The 14716-nt window shown below is 38.4% G+C and overlaps 2 protein-coding genes across 8 annotated transcripts in view; one reads left to right on the top strand and one right to left on the bottom strand.

Moving 5' to 3' along the window:
- LOC126753357 (semaphorin-1A) overlaps window positions 1-14716 on the top strand; it is a 505489-nt gene that overhangs the window by 233717 nt on the left and 257056 nt on the right. The window lies entirely within an intron of this gene.
- LOC126753359 (larval serum protein 1 beta chain-like) lies at window positions 10742-13539 on the bottom strand. The gene is made up of 2 exons (XM_050464744.1): window positions 13319-13539; window positions 10742-12919 (listed from the first exon to the last, which is right to left on the bottom strand). Exons 1-2 carry the CDS (start codon window positions 13535-13537, stop codon window positions 10823-10825), a joined length of 2316 nt encoding a protein of 771 aa, XP_050320701.1. The 5' UTR covers window positions 13538-13539; the 3' UTR covers window positions 10742-10822.

The following is a 14716-nucleotide window of genomic DNA, read 5'->3' as shown; positions in this document are numbered from 1 at the left end:
TTAAGTTTTTTTTGCTTCTAGAGACTGACTGCTGTTAACGTCTCTTCAGTGTTGCCAGATGTGTAAATTGTTTTTTGTTGGTCTAAGCGTACTTGAAAATTTCTTACTAGGCTTTAGTTAATTTTGCTTAAATTAGAGCAATATAATAATTGTTGCCTACATCTAGGAGCGAGTGTTTTTTTTTGAATACTTTTTAAGTATCAGTGGCATACAGCAGGTTAACAAAATGCTACAGGTTTTCATTTATAGCACATAAATAATAGTTATGACCAATCAATATACATACAACTTAACTATTTGTTTAAAAAACTAGCGTTGCCTACATTTAGGCGCATGTTTATATCGGATAATTAACTACATATAATAGAAAAGCGAAAACAGTTGTAGAAAAATATACTCAGCAGATTGAGATCCTTTGAACACACATTGTTTTACCAAAATGAATTTCGTTCTTAAATACAATTTTAGGCAAAATTTTTGTATGATTTCTCTATTGCTTGCAAGTAGCCCTCAGGCTTGGTGAATATAATCTGCAATATCACTAAATTTTTTTCCAAAACAATAAATATTCACATAAAGAGCATTTTCAAGTTCTGAAGTTATGTCAGTATGTATCACGCACCTCGTTGAATCTTACTTTTAAAGGGATTTTATGATTTTTGTATATTTCCGCCCCTTTTGTACATTTGCTTCATCGCTTCAATACGTCATTTTTTAGTACCAGCAGTATTTTCTAAACCAAGTGATGTGTTTCGGTATTCTTAAAACATAGTTTTAATCAGTGTTTTTTTCAAAATATCAAATGTTGAACATTTTCTCAAAGCAAATGTCAATGAAGCAAGCTGAGTCCTTTAGCCAGTTCCGCCTGCCTGTATACACGAACTAAACCCTCAGTTTTCGAGATATCGTTCAGAAATTTCGTACACGTTCTTTTCACTCCAATCAGTTGCTCATTTGTCGAAACCGCTAATATTGGATCACTAAAGCATATAGCTAAAATACAAATTGATCGCTCAAAACCAAGTCTTTGTATGTAAAACTTTTTTATTTGACTTGATATCTTTACGAAATTTGGTATGGATGATTTCTTGAGACAGTGCTTTAAGCTGCGAACAAATTGTTTAGATCGAACCACTATAGCATATAGCTGCCATACAAACTGAGCGAGCAAAAATATCTCCTTGTATGGGAATCTCTTTTAACTGACCAGTTATCTTCACAAAACTTAGCATAGATTATTACTCAAACCAATTTTACAATCTTCAATAAGTTCGTGTAGATCAGGCTACTATACCATATAGCTGTCATACAAACATATCCTTGAAAATCAAACACTTGTTTGGAAAACTTTTTTATTTGACAAAGTAACTTCACCAAATTAACCATAAATTATTGTCCAAAGCAACAATATAATTTCCGAAGAAATGGTAAAGATCGGGCTACTATAGCATATAGCTGTCATGCAAAGTAATTAAACAATCTCGCTTAAGAATCCAGTATTTTAGAAAAAATCCTGCTATTTCGCAGTTTTATTTTGTGGCAACACTATCCATCACTATTCTGCTCTCTTTCACCCGCACACTCTCAGTTTCGCCTGCACTTTTTCTCTTTATCTTGTTTTATTTCTTAGTCTGTTCCCTCAGTTTGCGGGATTTTTTTATCATCTCTTCAAGGTTGTATCTGAAATCATGATACTACAATTTAGCCTTTCCGCTTACTGACTCATTTTGCGCTATGCTATACTTAGTTGTTGTCGTTGTGATTTTTTTTTCTTGTTATTGCACTTGTCAGCAGCGTTGCTGCTATTATATTTTTTGTATAGCTACTGTCATACGGATTAAAATCAACGCCATGTTTACACTCTTCACAACTCCAAACGCCGCTCTTTCCTTCATTTCATTTTTATTGAAATGTTGTTGTGAGTATACATATGCTCACCCTGCAGCCGTCGACGGCAGACACACAATTAGTGCGAATGATAAATGACATGCCAGTTGCAGCATCAATAGAAATTACATTTTTGCTTCTTATCACATTTTCATTTTCATTTTTCTTACACAATTTCACTCGCTTGTCTGACTTTATTTTAGTGATTTTGCCGGCAGCGTTTCGGGTATTGTTGTTTCTGTTTTTGTTGTTGTTTTTTCCCTGATAGTTGCTGTTTTTTCTTGTTGTTGGTGTAAGATTTTGGTGTTGTTGTTGTAACATTTTGTTGTTGTTGTTGTTGTTGTTGTTGTTTTTCCTGACAGTTGTAAATTCTTTTGTTGTTGTTTTTTTCTGGCAAAATGCTAGTTTTGTTGTTGTTGCTTATTGTGTTTTGTTGTTTTTGTTGCTGTTGCTTTCACTTTACTGCAACAACAGCCCATTAATTACTAAGCAATCTGATAGTTTTTCTCCATTGCTTTGCCGCCATTGTTGTCCATCACTCGCTATCTTCGCCAATGTCTTGAGTTTAGTGCACACACACACAAGCACACTTAAATAGTATGTGTGTGTATGTGTCGAAAAGCATATCTTGTCTATCTGCCACGCCCTGTACAAACCGAAAACAGATTTTCATTTCATTAAACGAGTAAAAGGTGGATTAAAGGCCTTCCTGCTTTATCACTACCCCGTACCCCCCTCACACTGCCCACACCCGCATGCAGCGCAAATTAATGTTGTTGATAATACGTCAGTTGTTGATGATGCTGATGCGGGCTCTTTGGGCAGTTGGGGAGGGGCACACAGGCTGGGGTATTGACTGCTAATTGATACGTGTGCGCTTCACAGCTGAAATGTGTGTTTGTATGTACGCATGCGTTTCGATGTATGTACATACGTATATCATGCGTTTACTGGGGCGCCGTTCGATACTTGCATTTTGCTCATTATTTTGTCGTTTATTTTCCCTTCCATTTGCTTATTAACATGCGTGTGTTTCGAATGTGTATATGTCTATGGATGCGTGTGTTGGTTGCTGACCCCTCCCTGTTGTCTGCTAATCATGCCTGTTACCTATAATAGATATTACATGTTCGGCATATCAAATGTACACTCAATTAGTAATGAAAGGGTTAATAATCATGCTGACCGACCTTTGTTGTTGGCCATACGCACTGGATTTTCTGCAGTGCTTGCTTTCCCACTTGCTGGTATATTGAAAGTTGATCAACTAATATTAATGGATGGTTCTACATATGAACTTCTAGCCCTTCCCTATAGCCTAACGACCAAAGGTCACTCGGAAAAGTTCACTAAAGGTTAAGCAGATGAGGCGTATATGAGTTAGTTTGGGTTTGGTGAGGTAAACAAGCGGATATTAAGTGGCACGGGTAATCCCACTTGGAATTGTAGTAAAGTTATCCTATCTGTTTTGAGATCCAACACTACTAATTATGGATCAAAAATACCGTTGCATAACACCAAGTGCCTTAAGCCTGCGACTATTTTATTGAAGTCCTTAATATCGACTGCAGCTACTCTGACCGGTTCACAGAAGGTATGACAACCGAGTTGCATCAACCGCAGTCCGACAAAAGCTAGAGAGTGGAGTACAACCAGTCTAGATATTTTCATCTCGCTCAAAATATGAAATCCAATAGGACACTGTTCAGTTAGAACTCCTATCTTTGCGGCGCCAAGAACGTTGCTAAGAGATTGCTTTCCACTTTTGATTAACCAACACTTGCTAAGCCCGCCAGAAAGCTATAGATCCAGAGCTAGAACGGAAAAGAACAACAGAACACCGACTCCTTCCTATGCTGACAACATTTTGGTACGATTGTATAAACATTCTCATTTATCAATCGGTTTTAGCACTGACAGACCGATAGTTTACTGAGGCTTGTTACGATCCTTTTGTAGGTTAGATTTAGTCTAAAAGGTCGATCCATAAGTGAATCGTACTTTGACGGCTAAGAATACGGATTCGTTATGTTATGATACCTAAATACTACTAAGTATTGATTGAAAACACTCTTAAAAATCGCAAAAAAGGTTGGAGCGTGCCAAAATTTGTCAATTCCGGATATTTCACCAGGTTCGTCAAAGATATGACTGTCGAAATGTGTGAACCTCGGTCTAGCAAAAGCTGGATAATGTAACAGAAAGTGCCTGCATGTTTCCACTTCACCTACCTCCATACAACTTTGACAATTAGCGTCTGATAAGGTTTACTTGATCTCAAAAAGGTTCATCTTGCCGCCATCGTAGGAGTTCTATCCAATAGACGTACATGTAGTATAGGTTGTTCTCCATCTAAGTTCTTACTGAACATTATCCAATAGTCGTACCTATACCACAAGAACTCCTACAATAGCGGTAAGATGAAATTAGCTGGGAGCAAGTAGTTCAGTTAATCTCCTCCTGGCTACTTTAAGTCGGCAAGATCTCACAGTCGCACAGAAGTCAACTGTTAACTAGCGCCTGCTAAGCTCACGAGAAGTTTAGAAGTACAGTGCAAGAACGCAAAAAAATAACACAGACACAGACTAGTTCTCAATCTACTCCAACCGGGACAAAGATCTCCTTGCGAGCTCATTGACTCTGCCATAGCCAGATTAAACACCCAATGGAGCCTGTTCCTTATGTAATGGCAGCTCAAATATACGGTTTGTTGGCAACCTCGTGATCTAAAGTCAGTATAAACTAAATCTGAGGTCCTAGTTTGGCAGTTAGACTGTAAAAGCAATGCTATAGCAGAATTATTATTTAATAAGAATTAAGACGTTTTCAACTGTTTAGTACTATTCTTTACTACTATTACTCTAGGTAGTAGAAATCATATAGTAATATAAAGAAAGAACCAACAAGAAAACTGCATACGAGTGGGAATAAATTGTTTTGTAATTGAAATTCATTAGAGTTAAGATATACTCATTCAAACTCGAGCTCTGGCTGATAATTCCTACAATCTTATTCCTCAAACCTAGCACAATACAAGTAGAAGTTCATCATATTATTTGTAAAAGTATCCCAATCTCGTTCTCATTAAGGCGAGAGAGATCTTTTGAATTATGAGATCAGAGATCTTCCGAGTTCGAAAGCAGTGTGGCGTTCTCAGGAAAATATACCCTCGAGTCCGCTAGATCATAACCCAGTGAAATAGAAACCAAGTTAATTACAGACTACTGACATATTAGGTGAATGTGTTAGCTGTCTCTAGCTGACTTGGTTTCTACAAAATTCAGAGATCTACCGGATTCGTTGGAAGCATGGCCTTGTGAGAAAAATAGACCGCCGATTCCATTCGGTCAAAATGTAGTTAAATAACTATATACCCAAAGCTTAACTAATTTGGTTTTTTTGGTTAATTTTGGACCGTTGAGCTAATTCTAGTTATTAAGTGTGCGTATGCTCAACATCGCATATAAGGTTCTAAGCGTATTGTGTGAGACCCCATCTGATTGGACCTTATCAGTGTTATGTAAATTGGACAAGGAAGCACAGAAAATGGGTCTGGCAGTGAACGAGGGCAAAACGAAATATCTCTTGTCATCAAACAAATAGTCGTCGCACTCGCGACTTGGCTCTCACGTCACTGCTGACAGTCATAACTTTGAAGTATTAGATAATTTTGTCTATCTTGGAACCAGCGTAAACACCACCAACAATGTCAGCCTGGAAATCCAACGCAGCATTGCTCTTGCCAACAGGTGCTACTTCGGACTGAGTAGGCAATTGAAAAGTAAAGTCCTCTCTCGACGAACAAAAGCTAAACTCTATAAGTCGCTCATAATTCCCGTCCTGCTATATGGTGCAGAGGCTTGGGCGATGACAGCAACCGATGAGTCGACGTTGCGAGTTTTCGAGAGAAAAATTCTGCGAAAGATTTATGGTCCTTTGCGCATTGGCCACGGCGAATATCGCATCCGATGGAACGATGAGCTGTACGAGATATATGACGACATTGACATAGTTCAGCGAATTAAAAGACAGCGGCTACGCTGGCTAGGTCATGTTGTCCGGATGGATGAAAACACTCCAGCTCTCAAAGTATTCGACGCAATACCCGCCGGGGGAAGCAAAGGAAGAGGAAGACCTCCACTCCGTTGGAAGGACCAAGTGGAGAAGGACCTGGCTTCGCTTGGAATATCCAATTGGCGCCACGTAGCGAAAAGAAGAAACGACTGGCGCGCTGTTGTTAACTCGGCTTTAATCGCGTAAGCGGTTTCTACGCCAATTAACAAGAGAAGAAGAAGTTACATTTTTGAAGCGGACTTAAACTGGATAGAGATCTATGATCTCGATAACAATCCTGCAAAAATTATTGGTACGAGATATTTTAATCACCAATATCCTTTTCCGCACATCCAGATTGGCTATGCTTACGTCACTGCTTAGAATGTCTCACTTAAAGAATCGAAATTAGAAACTTAAATATTCAAAAATACGCCTTACTAGTATTTGGAAGCTGATTTCACATGGATATCATCGAACCCCTTCTAAAGCTTTTTATTTGCTTGATCTGTCAAAAGACTTCCAACTGACGTCAGTGGCGGTTTGAAGAAGCAAGGAAATCATTGAAGTATTGGCTGCATTTCTCATTCTTCTTACACAAACTTTAAAATATGACTCAAATTTGAACTTAGGTCAGTCTTGGGATATTTTTCGGAAAAGAAAACTTCGCTAAATCGCTAAGACATTAAGAGTTTCTGCAAACCAAGAATGACTGAATCGGGTAAATAAAAGAGGAATAGGACAAATAATAGTCTAATTTTACTAGATTTTGGTTGTATCAGAAGAAACAGAGAGAAGAGTAATGGTCAATGAATTAATTCCTTGTGAGAATATCACATATATCTTTTCTTCCACTCTTTGTTGCTCGCTTATCGTCTTTCCTTTTCTTCGTCCTAGCGTAACAGCATAGCGGTTTTTTGAGGCAATTTTAGCTGGGTCCGTTACAGATAAGACAGATAAGACAATACTGCCAAAGTGTCCTTCTTTATCTGCAAAACTCAGCTCTTACCATTAGGACTGCAGAATATGGACCCATGTGGACTATAGAATATGAATCTATTCACTTTCCGTTTTCTGGCAGTTTGATCCAAAACAAGTACGGAAGCCTGTCACGAAAGCTTACCAACCATTCAGCAACATCTCAGTCAACAAAACGGTACTTGAGCCCACTGCAAAAAAAACTTTGTTGAAATCGTATGCTACAATACTTTGTCAACACCTCTGCGGATCCCATTGCTTTAGCTGTACATTGCAGGTCGAAATTATTTTTACCGCTATTCGAGCCCCCGCTGCCTTTGCCACACCAGCCGGCCCACTTCGACCACATCGAATGCGTACCATTCATTATTAATGCAACCACAAAGCTAAAGTGGGTGTTGTTGTTGATGTTGTTGTTGTTATAATGGGTACCGAAGCCAAAGCAGATGCGCTGGGCAAATGTAACGATGCGTCTACACATATTTGCTGGCAGCAAACACAACAATAGCGCATATGAAATTTGTGTTATGTCGGCGAAATTGTACCGTTATAACGAAATGAGTGCAACACACCGATAAGATAACTGCATAACCACAACAGTGGTGCTCACAAGCAGTCTGTGTGTGTGTATGTGTATGTATGAACGTTTATATGTCACAAGTGCATATGTGTATGCGTGTGGATGCGGTTGAGTTGTCATATGCGCCACAAAATGTGGCAAGTAGATGATTGCATTTCGTTCGAACTTAACCGCAAAAATAAATATTAAAATTCAAAAACAGTTCACACAGTTGCAACGCATCAAAAACGTTGGGTCGCAGCGAGGCCCTACAAATGCTGCTGCAGTTGTGGCAAGCAATATGTGGCATCCATCAATGACATGCATACACATTTCCCCATTTTCCCATAATATGTTGGTGCTGTAGTAAATTTCCGTTACTAGTTTGTATGCAGTCGAAAAAAATTGGAAATTTTTATTGGCTCTTTTGCCGATTACAATATTGGTCGAGTGGTGCCCATAATTCGCATCTACATTTAGATGCGATTTTGTGGTATTTCACTGCGTTAGGTTGCATATTTTCGAGTGAGAGACTTTAATTTTCGATTCAGTTGGTTGCTTGTAATTCTAGTAGCAGTTGATTTTTAAAGGAAGCTGGTTTTTTACTATTTTTGGTCATTTTATACTTTATATCATAAGAAATTTTTTAGATAACTTATGTAAGAGTTACTGAAGACGTTATTAACAGTTTTATCGAAAATTGTATAACTTTTATGGCAATAAGCCATATTTGGAACCCTTGTAGGCTACTAGACCTTTAATATAGGGTACATAAGTTTCAAAGACGTACGATAAACAATATTTAAGAAGTCTTCAACTGACCATAAAACTGGTAAATTGTGATACCAGCAGGTACTTCCAAGCAAAGCAGAAAACGGAGCCATCAGTAATACATAGTATTAGGTATATCTCAGTTGGTATAATCTCTATTTGGAATTCATCACTCTGTCAGATTGAGAGATAATTGCGAAGCTCTGGGTCAATAAATTATTTAACTCATAGTCCACCTTGCATAGTAGAATCAGCCGTGATTTTATGAAGTCCTATATTCAACTCTGTTTAGAGATGACATTTAAAATGATTTTCATGTTTCTGTTTAGTTAGATCGAGTTGAGACCAATAATTCGGTGGTATTTATTGACATGAAGGATTGACTGACTTTATTATTGCCTTAAAAATTGGCTCCTGGACCATGCTAAGGCTAAATTCAGTTTTCCATGCACTTCCTATAAGCCTTGACTAGGGTGGCTTTTAGGGCCTTTAGTTAATGAGTTTTGATGTCTTCAATGGCCGCATGACGCTTTCCTCGAAGCCGATTTTCAGTAACGAAAACAGAAAAAAGTCACAAGTAAGCAAATCTGGCGAATATGGTGACTGTGAGATGACTTTCGTTTCGTGGTTGACCAAAACGTCAGTCAGAATCATGCTAAAAAATGACGGTGCCTTATCATGATGAAAACACAATGAATATTCTGCTCACAAATCCGGTCCTTTATGACGAATTCCTTCACGTAGATGCACCAAAACCGCCGAGTGGTATTCCTGTTGACTGTTTGACCCCGTTATCCATCTTAAACTAAGCCTTGGTAATTAAAGAAAATTAATTATTTGAGTTTTGACCGACTTCAGCTATGTTTAGGGTATCATTAATTTTTATTACCAGATGTTTGAGTATGGATTTGAATGGATCCCTCTATCATCACGATCCCAATTTATCTCCCATAGTTAATGTCAAAATCAATCTTTTGGGCTGCCAGTTCAATAATCAAGATAGCATCTGTTTCAGTAGTGTCAAATATTTAATTTTTGGCTGGAATATTGAGCGCTTATACTACTTTTCCTGATTTGGCATCACTAATTTCTCAACAAATTCAAGAACTTATTGCGTATACAAAGAAATTTATTCATTATATAAAGCCATAAATAGCGGTTAAGGCATCATAAACATCTGAAAGCTACTTCAAGATTAAACATTGATTTCATTTCGAGACTAGTGGTGTTGTTTGCTGTTTCTATATTTGTTTATACCAATGCATGAGACTTATGCCAGTTGTTTGTTCGATACGCTATTCTCCTAAATTTAGCGAATCAAGGTATCACAAGCACCAAAATGTGAAGATAGACTGTGTAAAAATTTAATGGTGTAATACCACTAATTTGTGCATCACTATTTTATTATACCAATCTATGAGACTTATGCCAGTTGTTTGTTCGATTCACTATTCTTCAAGGGTTGTCGTAAAAAAGTATAACAAATATCGTAATAAATATCTGAACAGCAGCAAAGCTATGATTTGGAGAGAGAATATTTGGAAATATCATTACTACGCTATACCACCTTTTCTCATCTAACACTGTTTAATTATGTCCATCTGCGAAACTTAATTGAAACCAGTTCACTGTTCGATGTATTCGCAATCTTGCTCTTAAATACTAATAATATTTTATCACTATTCGGTTATACCATTTTACTAGATTTATACCAGTTGTTTGTTCGATTCATTATTTTTCAAAGTGTGGAAAATCTATATATCACAAAGGTATGAAACGAAAAAACGTTACGCATTGATGAAAGAGTATGTGGAAAAGTCATTACAGTGCTATAACCGTGCCCACTCGTGTATAACTGTGTGAATTGGCAATATGGGGGACCAAAACCAGTAGATTGTTCGCTACGCTCCAAACTGTGCTAAATCGAAATTGCTATAAAATACTTATAATATTTTATTATACCAGTTTATGAGACTTATACCAGTTGTTTGTTCGATACGATATTCTTCAAAGTGTAGCAAATCAAGATATCACTAGTATTAGTGAAAGTTTATATGCAAATCTTTGAGACTTATGCCAGTTGGTGGTTAGATTCGCTTGAAAATTTTTTTAATGATAATTAGCAAGTAAAAAGCTGGAACTATGTTAAAGTGGAAGTCAATTGCCTAAAAAAATTGGTCTAACTAAGTTGTAACTTTCAAATTTGATATAATTTCGAACCAAATACTCTATTCTCATTTTTTTTTTTTTTTGCTGATTGTGAAAAACTAGTCGCAGTTGTCGGAAGGATCGTGAGAAAAATATACCAATATACCTACATAGGTTTTCTTGGACCTCTTTTTTCAAAATAGCATACTATCTGGATATACAGTATATTAGTTCATCTTAATATAATAGTAATAATTTTAAGAAGTCCTTGATAGATTGTTTTTGTAAAACACTTTTGTAAAAGATAAACTTACGAAAAAATCCCAAAAGAAAATATTAAAAAGATTCGCTACAGACAATGCCATACATATATTTCTACAGTACTTTCTCAGTCCTTTACATTTCAAAGTTTTTACACAAAATTATTCAATTCGAGTAATCAAAGCTGCCGAAATTGGCATAATTATGTTCCTGATATTTCTCCAATCTATCTTCATGGTACACCTTAACATTCCTTATAAACATATTTGGCACAAAGAACTCAACTTCGTCGATCGGGCGATCGAAAGGATAGTTCAGTGGCATATCATCAATATAGCGTTTACCCGAACCGATGCCACCAGCGAACGAAGTATGCTCATAACTAGGATAGTGCTCATGTGCGCCATTATATGGAGCCACAAAGAAGAACAGCTGCATTGGGAAACCCTTGGCCCAACCACGCGGCAATAGCAGACGATCAGGGAAGCCATTATGAGGCTGCGTGGCATTCACAACAAATTGCTGTTTACCTTCGTAAGCGAGCATTACCGACTTGTACAGCGCGGTGTACGTGCTGCGCTCCCCAATGGTCCAATAGAAGTCGTCTGAGTTGCGTTGAATTTTATTCTCGCCAGCGGCGAGCTGGTAAATGAACTCATCAATTTCAATGAAATTCTCACGATTTTGTGCCAAAGATAAGACGCGTCTATTTGAGTCAAATTTGGGACCAAGGAAGGCGCGTATCACAACCTTTTGCGGCTTATCAGCCGTGATGATGTAATCCATGGTGAATGGCTTGTGATTGAGACGCTGTTGACGGGCCAACAACATTTTATTCCAAACATATTGACCATCGTCGAACACCATTTTGTCATTCAGCAAAGTGCTCACATCAAAATCGCTGTAATCGAAGTAGGTCAACAGCTCACTCACTTGCACATCCATTACGCTAACGCCAGGCAACAGCAAATCGGTTTTCGTGTATGCCGGTAGCAACGAGCTAAATTTATACAACACCTGATAGAAGCGTTTGTAGTAACTGTATGTGAACGGATCGCGGAACATGGTTTCGTAATTACTGAAAATATGTGGCAACACATGCAAAGCATTGGGCTCAGCGCCAGTAAAATACATATGCGAGAGCACACGCCAATAGATTTCGTAGTGTGAATCAAATAAATCAGCATTACCTTCCAACAGATTTGCCATAACCTCAATTGACTCGGGTTTACGCAAATCAATCACAGTGCCATTGCCGGTGGTGATGTGACCCTGCTCGAGCAGTACCGTCACACGTCGGTAGTAGAACATGAAACGGTTGAATTGATCGAAATTCGTATAATGCTTGGGATCGAAATCGTTCTCCCTAAAACCGAACTTGATGCCGTTATAACTGTTCAATTGCGGCTGATAGCCCTCCTCGTAAGTGATACCCGAAGAGTATTCAGGTATTTCGCCGAGTTCTTGCGTTAAACGCTCCCAATAGTAACGCGCCAACATCGTCTGCATATTATGCGCCCAGTACTCGCCCCGTCGCTCCGACGCAAAGTCATATTGGCTGCTGTTCAAGAAGTAAGCATAATCCATATGCGCGTAGTACCAATAAGCATTCCACTCCACATCCTCGGTGAAGTAGGACAATTTCGACTGTTCGTTGTACCATTCCACATTGCGTGTATAATCTGTGGGCATAAAGTAGATGTGTGTGTCCTTAAGTATATCCGCGTTTACCGACGAAACGCCAGTTAGCACCTGCGCGCCATCTACCGCATACCAGTGCTCAGCCAAGCCCATCATCTTCCACCATTGCCAGGTCTTCCAATCTTTAGTGTAAATTTGCGCGTGCGTGCTATAAGCTTCCTTATTATCCTGATACAGGTAGTCCTTGTACTCCTTCTCGTACATAATCTGCTTGCTCCACACATCGTAATCGAATCTTTGCGCTTCGTATACCAATTTACTGGTGAAAAAGTGTTGTGGCAACATTTCGTAGATGGTTGGCAATATTAGGCCTTCGCTGTCGTCACGATGTATGATCGCCAAGTTGAGCGCATACACGAACATGCCTTCGCTGACGTGCACACGCGCCCAGCTGGCAACGCGCATGAACGTCTCAAAGTCCTTGGCGTAGTAGAAGTGATTGAAGAGACCCAACGCTTGCATTATGTGCGATTTCACCAAAGCGCCAAAGAATTCACCACGTGGTAGTATGTAGCCTGCTTTGTAGGCGCCGACGAATTTCTCCATGTAGTAGTCATATTGCTGGAGGTGGGTTAAAAAAATATCAAAATTAGAGAATGGAAAAAAATAAAAATAAAATAAATAAAAAGTAAACCAAAAAAATAATAAAAAAAATTAAAAAAAAAAAAAAATAAAATAAAAAATAAAATTAAAAAGACAAGTAAACAATTGTAAAAATATTTAAGAAAAAAAGTTAAAACGCCGTGTATTTGCAGTACCAAAAGCGCCTGAGCCACTTAATGAACCTGCTTCCCTCCCCAGTGACCCTCCAAGTGCACATTGTAGAACGAACTCTAGTATTCACCCGCGTTCCTGGCGACCTTTAGATGTCTATTACTCCTGATAATGTAGTACACACCACAACAGCATTCTCAAGCCCGCCCAACTTTTTAAATCCCACCCACTCTTCACCCAACTCACCGTATAATCCGTTTTCTCGAAATGGAAGTCCTTGGCATATTTGAGATACTCTTCGAACAACAGTGGGTTTTCAATGCGATGCACTATTTCGAGCAGAAATTTTTGTTTCTCCAAGAATACCTTATCGGCATATTTCATCTGCTGTGTTGGCTCTAAGATTTGTCCAGCTACGAGCACGCAGCCCACAATGCTGACGAAGCAAGCTAAGGCACAGCGCATTTCGTCGGCCTTTCACGAAATTACTATTCAGTTCTAAGCGCTTTGCAGTGTCTTTTATAGCGTTCTACAGTTGCATATTTTGTAGATTCGCATATATATTATATTGCACTAAATTTTTTTAACAAAATTATATTCTTCTTGTCATTAACCCGCGTGTGACCCCAGCGCTTATGCGACGGCTTGCACGCAGCATAATATAAAATGATAAGCGGCAGTGAATTATGGCGGAGAATGCGCCTATTCTTGTTATTATATTATTTTTTATCAACAAGCATGTCTAAGGTTTCACTAAAAACATATAAAAATATTGAAGGCTGATAAGCGTTTGCAATAGATGCGCTCACTTTCACCTGCCGCAGTTGAAAAATACTCATATATTTATACTCTCGCAACAATGTTGCTAAGGAGAGTATTATAGTTTTGTTCACATAACGGTTGTTTGTAAGTACTAAAACTAAAAGAGTCAGCTGTAGGGTTATATATACCAAAGTGATCAGGGCGACGAGTAGAGTCGAAATCCGGATGTCCGTCCATCTGTCCGTCCGTCTGAAAAGCTGTTTTTTTAACTTGAGTAAAAATTGAGATATCATGATGAAACTTGGTACACGTATTCCTTGGCTCCATAAAAAGGTTAGGTTCGAATATGGGAAAAATCGGCCCACTGCCACGCCCACAAAATGGCGGAAACCGAAAACCTATAAAGTGTCATAACTAAGCCATAAATAAAGATATTAAAGTGAAATTTGGCACAAAGGATCGCATTAGGGAGGGGCATATTTGGACGCAATTTTTTTATAAAAGTGGGCGTGGCCCCGCCCTTTACTAAGTTTTTGGTATATATCTCGGAAACTACTATAGCTATCACACTCTACAGAGTCGTTTCCTTCAGGCATTTCCATATACAGTTCAAAAATGGAAGAAATCGGATAATAACCACGCCCACCTCCCATACAAGGGCTATGTTGAAAATCACTAAAAGTGCGTTAACCGACTAACAAAAAACGTCAAAAAAAAGCTGTACCCAGGCTTGTTTTAAAAATTGAAAATGGGCGTGGCGCCGCCCACTTATGGACCAAAAACCATATCTCAGGAGCTACTAGACCGATTTCAATGAAATTCGGTATATAATATTTTCTTAACACCCTGATGACATGTACGAAATATGGGTGAAATCGGTTC

This window comes from Bactrocera neohumeralis, chromosome 3, assembly GCF_024586455.1.
Source record: "Bactrocera neohumeralis isolate Rockhampton chromosome 3, APGP_CSIRO_Bneo_wtdbg2-racon-allhic-juicebox.fasta_v2, whole genome shotgun sequence".
NCBI lineage: Eukaryota > Metazoa > Arthropoda > Insecta > Diptera > Tephritidae > Bactrocera > Bactrocera neohumeralis.
The sequence above is the reverse complement of the archived record's forward strand: the minus strand, read 5'-3'. Positions and strand labels throughout refer to the sequence as shown.

Coding starts and splice junctions, on each gene's coding strand:
- LOC126753359 (XM_050464744.1), bottom strand. CDS start 13,537: ATGCGCTGTGCCTTAGCTTGCTTCGTCAGCATTGTGGGCTGCGTGCTC. Junction 12,920..13,318: donor TCGAGAAAACGGATTATACG/GTGAGTTGGGTG, acceptor ACCCACCTCCAG/CAATATGACTACTACATGGA.